Source organism: Solea solea, chromosome 10 (genome assembly GCF_958295425.1).
Source record: "Solea solea chromosome 10, fSolSol10.1, whole genome shotgun sequence".
Classification (NCBI taxonomy): domain Eukaryota; kingdom Metazoa; phylum Chordata; class Actinopteri; order Pleuronectiformes; family Soleidae; genus Solea; species Solea solea.
The window spans coordinates 26,968,776-26,979,670 of record NC_081143.1 but is presented as its reverse complement, the minus strand read 5'-3'; the positions used below and the strand labels follow the sequence as shown (position 1 = coordinate 26,979,670).

The 10,895-nt window shown below is 41.1% G+C and overlaps 1 protein-coding gene across 3 annotated transcripts; it reads right to left on the bottom strand.

Moving 5' to 3' along the window:
• Positions 1 to 2,758: 2,758 nt before the first annotated feature.
• pgap4 (post-GPI attachment to proteins GalNAc transferase 4) lies at positions 2,759 to 9,323 on the bottom strand. 3 transcript variants are annotated; one of them, XM_058640809.1, is made up of 3 exons: positions 9,177 to 9,323; positions 6,155 to 6,292; positions 2,759 to 5,264 (listed from the first exon to the last, which is right to left on the bottom strand). In XM_058640809.1, the coding sequence occupies exon 3, from the start codon at positions 5,109 to 5,111 to the stop codon at positions 3,918 to 3,920; it is 1,194 nt and encodes a 397-aa protein (XP_058496792.1). In that variant the 5' UTR covers positions 5,112 to 5,264; positions 6,155 to 6,292; positions 9,177 to 9,323; the 3' UTR covers positions 2,759 to 3,917. The 3 variants fall into 3 exon arrangements, with proteins under 3 accessions (XP_058496792.1, XP_058496791.1, XP_058496793.1); XM_058640808.1 differs by lacking the exon at positions 6,155 to 6,292 and having other exon boundaries at positions 9,177 to 9,289; XM_058640810.1 differs by lacking the exon at positions 9,177 to 9,323 and having other exon boundaries at positions 6,155 to 8,235.
• Between the last annotated feature and the right edge of the window lie 1,572 nt (positions 9,324 to 10,895).

The following is a 10,895-nucleotide window of genomic DNA, read 5'->3' as shown; positions in this document are numbered from 1 at the left end:
TACCAGCGATCACGACGCGTTCACGGACCGCACAGGAAATAGGAAAAACACATAACAAAAAAAACACCAGTGACGTGGTCACTGGATTTTTCCAAGTGCCACATGATGGCGCTCTTATGTCAATAATGCGTTTGCTTCTTGTGTATTTAGTTGACATAAATCAACACATTTCACTGTAAATTAAAGATAAAACTTTTTTACGGCACTTTACACACACACACAAAAGGTAGATTCAAGACGCTGCATTGATATTAAATCAGAATTTGTTTAAAAAGTGCATAAAACGTCACGAGGTAAAAACAGTAGAAGTGCATGCATTTTAAATAACATTTTTAAACAAATGTATATAAATATATGCTTTATTTATCTTTGAGATTTAAAAATGAACAAACATTAAATTCATACATTTCAAATATCAAACAAAAAGAGTAATATTTCTATATTTTAATAAGGCTATAGTAGGTTTTTGTAATCTTTTCATATGGAGTTCACTTCAAGGTAAAAACAAACAAACCGTAAAATAAGCCAATAGCAGTTTTTCTGCAGGAGCTCACTTCGCTTTTACTTTTTTCCTACTTTCTCTTCAGACAGTGAAGGCAGCACGAGGTGTCATGTGACTCGGCAGCAGGACAACGGAAACGGGGAAGAAGAGGAGACGTTCAAAGACCCCGAAGAAAAAAAAGAGTATAACAATTGACGTGAAAAAGGAATGGAGAAGAATTAAAGGAAAATTCCACCTAAAATTATTAAAAACGAATTTCTTCATAAAAACAAAACGGAGATTTGTTTCCTCATAATAGGATTTATTTTAGTTGTACTTGTCTTATGGACAGGAAGTTAAACCAAAAGCAAAAGCTGTAGGGGGCGCTCTCCTTAGACATTCTTACTAGAAAAGCAAAAACATGAGTTTCTAATTTTTTACGAATGGAAAATCAAAATGGTTGCTGATTAATTCCGTTTTAATGACCAAATGAATGACTTGAACATGTGGCGACGACATGATGTGTCCAGCAGGTATCAAAGATCGTAAACTGTGGACAGAGACTGGGACATATTTTAAAATAAAACGCCATATTAGCTAATGTTAGACGACCACTAAGGATCAACAATTTCAATTCAAAAATAGTGCAAATTTTAAATAAAATTCTCAAAAAAAATGTATTTGACAAAAACAAACTCAGAGCTGGAACAAAAGTTTGTGACAAGCAAGTGATTTATTGTGTTTTAAATATAGAAAACAGTGAGGAGTCGCAGTGTAAACAGGAAGAAGATATGTTGGGGGAAAAAAATTAAAAACAATTCCGCTCAAATTCCAGATTTGTTTGCGCCGTCAGTTTTCAACACATTTTAAAAACAATTGTACAATCCCTCTTAAATCCCATAACTCGGCACCAATCTTTGGTTCAGTAGATTCTTCACATTCAAAGTCAATTTTACATTTGAATTCTTTTAAATAATTAAATCTGCCAAAGTGTAGATTGTTCAGCAGTAATACAGCACACGTGATCAAATCAAAAAAAATGTTGATTTAAAGTGGAGAATAAATTAAATTTAAATAATAAACAAGTCAAAAAACCACAACCAAATTCAAACCAAACCCAAATATATATATTATATATATTAATGTTGTCTATAACACATTCACACACACAGACTATATATAGATGAACTTTAATTTAAAGGTTCAGTGTGTGAAATTTCTCCCAAAGTTTTAGGTAACTAATTAGACTTAATTTTGGACCAGCGTGTTTTTACAGTAGCCCAAAATGGACATTTTACACACCCTCAACAGGGGGCGCACACGGCGCAGTAAACTTGCTGTGTAAACTAACTCCTGCCTTTAATCCCATCTCAGTCTTGACCAGCGGATAATTAAAAAAATTCACTCAAATATTTGTAATTGACAAAAGTCTTTAGGTTCTTGTTTGTGTAAAATAATTCATATTTCTGATGTTTTTAAGGCTCTGTCTTGTTTTAAATCTATAACTACGTAAATGTTGAATTTAAGATTTAATACAAATTGCAAAACAAGTAAGAAGAACCAAAACTTTTGGCCTTTTTTTTTTCTTACTATTTTTTAACCAATAATCTATAATTAATCAGATTAAGTGTGTTTGTAAATCAGTGACAGTCTGGAGAACTTTCATAGGCCAGGCGGTTTTTACTTTGGCAGCTTCTTTCGGTAAAATTCTGAAATGCACTTAAATATCGTAACAAAATCCGGGATGGAGGTACCAATTTATCTGCCAAATATTGGCGTCAACCAATATTTGCCTTATTGACAGTTAACAGCGAGAACAGTCATTTGTTCTTTTTGGCTGTATATTCAAAAAGTCCAGTAGGTGGTGCCTTGGTGTTGTGTAAACAAAGGTTATATTAAAAAGGTGACGCAGAACGGTCTGCGATAGTTATTGAACAACAAAGTCAGAAACATTAAAAAAGGCACATTACGTGTTTTTCAGGCGAGCGCTAAATCAGCAGTCTGACATTTTTGTAAGTTTTTGTTTCCGCTGAAAAAAAAATATTACACACTCATTTTTCACACAATGACGTCTCATACACAGTTGACGCGAATAGAACAATTTGAACAAAATTTGCATGATTGCAGAAAAGCCAACTCGTGTCAAGAATCTTAAGGCGAACTTCCTGGAGCAGGAAATATAGACGCCTGGCAACGTCTGAAAAAACACTCCAATATCTTTGTTAAATATTTGCAGTTTTTAACAAATGGCACAAATGTTTATCAGTTTACTGGTCGGATGTCTTAGAAATTCAAATGAGAATTTTTGGAAAAAGAGTGACAACCAAGCGTGTCTATTTACATAAAATGTCAGACTGTTCCTTCCAATGGTTACCATGGTGACCACTCCCCACGTGTCTGTGGAGACATGTCACGGCTTCATATTGCTCGAAATGTACAAAAACATGACTGGTAAATGTCGCAGTTGAGAAAAGAACTAAACTACAAAACAGCCATCAGGCCTATTCTAGCATAATAGCGGGGGGTGCCCAACCAACATGAACTCTGGTCTGATCTCACGCACGTTCTGCCACAATTGAGTGACTTATTGCACATATTGTTTTCCAGCATTGATGATATGACATCTGGTGGTGCGAGTCGTGTCCGTTTTTGTTTTTAAACATAAAAAACAACACATTTCTTACATTTCTTCCTTGTTTTGTAAACATCAGATCTCACGCTAAACCATGTTTCTATACTCGAGGCCACAGTGTGGAACTATTCCACCAAAAAGACACTTCAAAAGGAATACTTTTGGCACTGTACGCGCCCCCTTGCTACCAGTGAAAACATGGCAGACTACGTCGGATTAAGTCTATGACATCTCAAGAATTTTTATCTCACCGTTAGACTTTTCCCAACAGTCCATAGAGAAAATCAGTGATTTTAGCTTGCAGGGACACAGGAGCTGCTGGTCTACTGCTGCCTCGTGTGGTCACTTTGTGTCACCGTGATAAATCTGAACGAACCATTTCAAACACCAAAGTCACAAAATAAAACATTTGAACTTGGTGATGGAGGCAGCAGTGGATCAACAATTCCTGTGCTGTGATGTTAAAATCACTGATTTTCTCTATGGACTTTGGTGTGGGAGAGTGAGCGGTTTACAAATTTACTAATGTGTTTTTAAACCCTTTATTCCTGCCCCTTTAGTCACAAAAACTAAAATCTTGCCAAGAATTTGTGTATCAGTCTGATTCTCTCTGCAGGGGGCGCTCACAGCACAGTCAGCACTGACTATGAACCTCATACACACACACTTCAAAAACTTCCAAGTATCCTTTTTATCCTAGAAGCCAAATGTTTCTAATGTGAATCATCAAACCAGTACTCACTGAAAAAGAGTGCAGAAGGTGACACAGCAGAGAACAATCTGATCTGGCTTTTCTTGTTTCTGTCAGAGGAGTTTGGGTCTCTGTGGATTGGACCTGACTGAGGAAAAGGCTCCGATGTGGGTGATGAGGTTGGGTTCCACGCTGTGACACCTTTCCCAGGGGATCGTCCTCGCCATGTGATACAGAACCATGTCTTTGGCGTTGCCTTTGACGCAGAATGAGCCGTCCAGATACTGGGCGACCCTGAGCGAGGCGTTGCCAGGGTAGAGCATGGCCGGGGTGCAGCACTCGGTGGCCGGGGAGACGGCATAAAGCTGCGGGGAAAGTCTACGCACCTCTAGGAGGTAGTGCCGACCCAGCAGCTCCGCGGCCGCCATGAAGTAAAGCGTGAAGAAGAGGAGGTGGCCGAGTGACAGCGTGAAGGAGAAAGAGAGGGGGTTCCAGTAAGGGAAGGTGAGGAGGAGGGCTGTTGCTCCGACCAGCCCAAGCCCCACCCACTCAAGGATGCGGTAAGGCTCTGGATTCCAGTAGCGCTGCAGCCGTTCGGGGTGATAGAGTTTGACGTAAAGACTCTGACGGGCAAAGCGACGTGACAAAAGGTCCTTCACGACTGCAAAGAAATCTTGTCTTGGAAAAGCATCGTCCTCCAACACGACCACGTTCTTTGGCCTCACCAGCTCCCATCCCTTGCGCAGACAGAAGACATAATCCCTCTTCTCTTTCTCAAAGGTGTTGAGCCATTGCTGGTTGCTCTGCTGCTCCTGCTCCTGCGGTGAGCGCCGAATCACCCTGAAGTGGGCCTCCAGCAGCTTGGCATCCTGGTTTTCCTGGGGGCCGCGTTCCACGTCACAGACCAGCAACTCTGCGCACCGCCGCTTCCCACAACCCTCCACGATGTCCCTCAGCTGCCGCATCACCTGGAGCAGGTAGTGGAAGTCCCGTCCCTCCTTTCGCTGGACTGTCACCACAGTGACCAGCAGCTCAGGACGCTCAGTGGTTCTGGAGGACGCTGTTGCTACGGTGGTCGCGCTCTGCCAGAAGTGTAGCGCCTCGTGACCTCGGGTGAGACTCGCCTGCAGGACCTCCTCGCTCATGGAGTCCAGGTACATGGACTTGATGAAGAAGTAGGAGTAAAGTAGCTGGTGGCAGCACAGAGGGAGGACGATGCAGAATGTGACCGCAGACACGATGAGGGCTTGCGTGACGGCACTGGACCATCGCAGGTACCGACTGACCAACGGTTTCCATTGAGGCATTGATGAAACGGCCGAGTGGCGCCTCACGGTGACTAAGGAGGGCTCTGCGTCAACATGTATGTTGTCCGGGCAACCAGTTTGCCCGGCCAGTGAACTGCGATGAACCCGCAACCAACTTGAGTTGAGAGTTTGGGCTCCGCTCTAGTTTTCTGTCTGCACAAAGAGATGAGAGGATTATTTTTTTCAATCAGTCGCATTCATATAATAAATAATAGCCATAAAAAAACCAAACAAATGACTGTGTTAGTCCAAGTAAAGGGGTATAGGGGTAGGAATCAATAAGATATTGCAAAATACTACACCATAACTACAACTGGCCTAATCCTAACCCTGACCTCAGCCTCACTTTAAAACATGTCTTCACCTTAAAACAGACCAGGGCATCTTACGGCCGCAGTATGTCAGTACTTATTTATGTATTTATTTAGTACTTATTTATTAAGTATTTATGCTGCGCATGCAATACAGCTGTGTTGCTTTTATTTAAAAAACCCTGACGTATGGACGCATGTATCTGCGTCTGTCTGCCCAGCGACAGGTGACCCCTGGTCCCCTAAAAATGTCGACTCGCCTTAGAAAAAGAACAGTTAATTCTGAATGGTCACTGCACTACACCACAGTAGTATAGTATAATAGTATTCATTATATAGTGTAGTAATTTGATATTTTTAATAGTGTTGGTTAGTAATTGTGTTTATTGTGTGTGTTTGTATGCTGCCAAATTTACACCAAAACAATACAATTTATTGCTTTTTTAGATAAAAGATATCAAATTAAATTAAAATGAATTCAAATTTGGCCTGGCCCTCAACAATATTTTTTGTTTCTCACATGGCCCCTTGGGGAAAATAATTGTCCACCCCTGCCTTAAAATGTAGTCGATTTTTGTCCTTATAAGGAAGGCAAGTCCCTATCATGTGACTGTGTGAGCAGATTTAGGTCCCCACAACATAAGGAATCCCAGGGATTCACACATACACGCACGCACACACACACACGCAGCTTGCCTGAGTGTCCCTGTCAATTTGCTAACATTTGCTTACCGCCATGTCGTCAATTCCACTCTCCTCCAGCTTATCCTCACTCTGTCCCTCCTTGGCCCTGTCATAGTGCCCCTGTCCCTCTTCTTCAGTGTCCTCCCTGTCATGTTCTTGCTCCTCTCCTCCTTCCTCCTGATGTTGCTGCACAATGTAGTAAACACGTCTGTTATTCTAGAACACTTTTGGGCATCCACCTGTGATTGCTTCTGGGTTTTTTTGGCCCTCATTTTCTCTACACCTCCCTTGTGCTTCGGTTTAACCATTTTCTCTATTGACTATTTTACAAAAGCGTTCCCTCCATCTGTTCCAAACTATGAGAAACTCTGAAGAGGGAGGGCAAGGGAGGAGAACTTCTCGTGAGAGAAATTGATTGGGCCGGTCAAGTGTCAGTATAGTCAATGAACCAATGGGCGGCTGTTCAGGCCTTTAGTAGCGGCCGGCCTTGGAGGGGATGTGTGTCTACCAGCCCTGAGGTGCTTTCCTGTTTTTTCCTTTTTTAATCGAATTCAAAAATAACTTTTGGCTTTAAAGTAAGGCTGTAACAAAGATACAGAAACTTCAGCTTTAATTCACAAAATTTGGCCCTCAAAATGCAAGAAATAGTGTTTCAGAGGGTTCTAAATGGCAAAAAACCCTTATACAATACACGCGCCTGCCTAGCGGCTGCGCCACACTAAGTCATCCCCTATGTGTGTTGTGAAAAAGTCCTGGTGAGAACCCTGTGCCAGATTACCAATCCAGCCCTGTGCATGCATACACTTATGGCGCATTTCCACCGGCTCTACTTGCCTCGCCACGCCACGGTTTAAATAGCGTTTCCACTAGCATAGTACCTGGTACCAGGTGCTATTTTTAGTACCTGCTCCAGCGAGGTTCCAAAAGCGTGCTGAGTAGGTAACTATGCGATGATTGGTAAAACCGCCGGCCACTGACTGGCCAGAGTGCCGTCACCGGAAGAGATGTCCCACGCACAAATCAAGCCAAACAGTGCCAAACTGTAGATCATTTAAAACTACTTCACAATCCTAAAAATGTGGATTAATCTCCAACAACTACCAGGGAAATCTCTATATTTAACAGAGGAGTCTGGTGTATTTAGGGACAGTGCCGGCGATCGCGAGTGGCATCACAGACCGCTCCAAAAAGTGTTTTCAAGGGATAGATAACCTGTTGCCAAAAGAAGAAAACCCAAAGTGATATTTACATACAGTGCAGCGCGCGCACACACACTGATACTGATTCACACACATACCAATAAATAAATAAACAGTCAGCTAAGAAATGCAGGAAGGACATGTAACCAGGCCCTATAGTGCAATCAAGTGTAGAACATATACACAAGTGAGGTAGACTGAATAGACAGCAGCTTAAAAATGGAATGTGCAAATATGAATCAGGCAGATCCTAAAGTGCAAATAGAACATACAAAAGGTATGTACACACAGCACACTCCTGTTTGTCAGGTGCGGGCAGTGACTGACCGGTATCTCCTGCCTGACGGAAGCAGACGGAACTGGTGCCATGCTTGTGAACAGTTAAAATGCCTGTTAAGTAGGCCGAGGGCAAGGCCATTAAGGGCTTTAAAAACAAACATTAAAAGTTAATAAAGGATTAAAGTGATGCGTTAAAAGGCGAGCGGCTGCATTTTGCAATAATTGGAGGCACCAACATAAAGGTTGTTAGGTTTTGCTTTAGCCAGAATAAACAAGTCTTGACAACATTGACTAAATTACTGTCAACATGGCCTACAATTAAATCGTGTTTAAATCATGGATGTATTATAAGAACTGGATAGCGCACCGCCCCTCTGGTTCCCTTCATTCCTATGGAGTTGCTCACCCAGCGCATACGCCAATAAGGTTTTCTGACTTCCGCGTTTATTTCCGGGTTGTGTAGAGCATGAGCATGCGCAGTCGTAGTTATTCACATTTCTCATAAAGTTTTCACATCGTACACTTCCCTGACAGTAGCGCCGTTCCAGATACGCCACGTGACTGCGATTTGCTGTGCTCGTACACAGCTGTGACGTCACTCTGAGAAATAAGATTTTTCTGGGCTTTTTATGGCCTTTAGGAAGGTTTTTCAAAAATATAGAATATAAAGATGTAGCTCTATCCAGTTCTTATAATACATCCATGGTTTAAATGTAAGCGTCATTAGGGCGACAACAGCATGTCACTAAACACTTTTGGTGACGATAACTGATTGATAAGTTTGTTTAAATGCCTTTAGTGTTTATCAACACTAAAACCCTTATTACGTGAAGTTAGAAAATGAATGAATAAGGTAAACTGAGATCTCTGAGGTCAAAATAATAACAAACATAGACAACATACAGTAACAGTAACAACTTAAACTGATCCACAAGATGTTTTACCTAACCCTTAAAAGTCTGGTTTCTCTAGAACAAAGAAACAAGCTGAAACTTAATCATGTTTTAGTTTGTGGACAAAACAGGACATTTGAGAACATCAACATTTCCATATTTTATCAAACACATGGTCAGTTTTCTGATTTTCTGACATTGTACGAGTCAAAAGAAATGATTAGCTGGTTTTAAAACAGTTGCAGGGGGTGGTGAAGTGGTCCTTTAAAATGATTCACGTGCATTTACAAACTAAATCCAAACACTGTGAGGTGTAAAACAAACTGTTCATCTATCATTTAAACTCTGCTGCCTGACGACGAGAAAACAGGCGAACGAGCTGAGGAAACGTGTACTGTTCACGTTTAACCTACATGTTATACCTATAAATGTCAATATAACACCGTTCACACCGCCTACTACTACACATTAGTTACATTAAACACGTCACCAACCGCTGGATTCGGTCGAATTTTCGCTTTTAATGTGGCGGCAGTCGCTTCCGGTTCAGCACACGGTCGACACACGGTCGCCGTTACACCGACGCACCTACGTGACTCAATGCCGTTAGCGTGGAGCTAACTGACGGGCTAACGGGGCGGCTAACCGGCCGAGAGAAGACAGAACTACGGGCTGGAGAACAAGAGGGTTAAAACTCACGACGAGCCGTGGAGCTGCCATCGCCACACATCACTGTTGACCTCTCCAGGTAACAGCTGCATTACCGTAATACCCAGGGTAGACTGCAGCTCCACTACCATAATACTGACAGTGGACTGCAGCTCTACTACCGTAATACTGAGAGTAGACTGTAGCTCCACTACCGTAATACTGAGAGTAGATTCTAGCCCCGCCATGGTAATAGTACCAGAGGATTCTAGCCCCGCTACGGCAATAGTACTGTAATACTGAGAGTAGACTGCAGGTCCACTAGACCGACGTTTAGATGGGTGGATGGATGGTAGACATATAGCTGTTCTGCTCCTGACCAACAGGGGGCACCACATGACTTAAAAATATAAGAATTTATATATAGTATAGTATTTTTTGCTATTACTTCTTCTACTACTATTAGTACTACTTCTACTACTTGACTACGGCTATTTCTAGTAGTATCACAATGTGTTTCTCTTTTGTCTGGTAGGAAATTGAAGATAAAATAATTGTATATAATGTATTAAATATGATTATATATAATTATTTTGTCTTCAACTTCTGCCAAATGAAAAATAACTGAACTTTTAACCATTAAAATTATATTAATATGAACTTTTTTGTGAATTTTAAGTGTAGGTGTGTTGATGTAACACATACAGTATTGTCCAAAGGGGGCGTCAGAGTATGTTAGTATCTCTAACCTTCTAATACTGCTGTTAATTCAAATTAAATACTGCATTAATGTAAATTTTCAAGGTATTTGAGAATTTCCACCTGGGTTTTTTTGTATTTTATTTAATTAAAACGCTGTCTTTTTTGTGCTTCGTAAATAAACGTGTTATTCCTGAGACAAACATGTTTTGTTGGATTCATTTAGTCTCTTTATCTCTTTAGGTTTCATTGACGGTGTCATTGACGTAGCTCCATGAAAAAGACGATATTATCTTACACGCCTTGTAAGATAAGTGTTCTATAAATAAGACTAATGTGTATCGGGCGTTTCATCGCTGATCTGATGTTTGGTCTGTCGTCAGCTTGACATCAACCTCAGACAAAAATATTCTTTAGATCTTTAATCAACCAGATCAGATCTGTCTGGTTGACAGACTGAGGCATTCTGACATGACTCATTCTGTTTCATTCCATTCTAAATTCAACACATTATTGCACTTCAGGAGATTATATTTGTTGAGAAGATTCTGCTTGGACTCTGGGTATGTGTGGGGTCTTTGTAGGTCTTAGTGGACCTTTAGAAAAGTTCTAGCCTTTCAGAAGGTTTCTAGTGCGTGTTCATATGAGTCTGGTGTTCCTTTCAGAAGCAGTAAAAGCAGCAGTAAAAACACAGACAACCATACACCCTCAACTCATTTGATAAATACTTAGAAAAATAAGAGTTCATTTGTTCGGGTTCCTGTTGTGCTCACTCATGGCTTTAGGATAAAAACTGTGTTCTGTATCCTGGAGGTGTGAGCTTTCAGAGCCATGTACCCTCTCCCTTACAGAGATGTTCTAAAGAAGGTTTTAGGGTCCATTATGAGGTTCTGATTGTAACTGTGAAGGTTGGGATGGTTCTAGAAGCCCCTTTCATGGTTTTAGTGGTCAATGAAGGGATTCTGTGGGTGTTGAAATGGGTCTGGTGGCCTTTAAGGAGGTTGTATAGGTCCTTTTTTCAGGTTTTCATGGAACTTTTAAGGTCCTTTAGCTCCTTCCATCAAGCAGGAT

Coding starts and splice junctions, on each gene's coding strand:
- pgap4 (XM_058640809.1), bottom strand. CDS start 5,111: ATGCCTCAATGGAAACCGTTGGTCAGTCGGTACCTGCGATGGTCCAGT.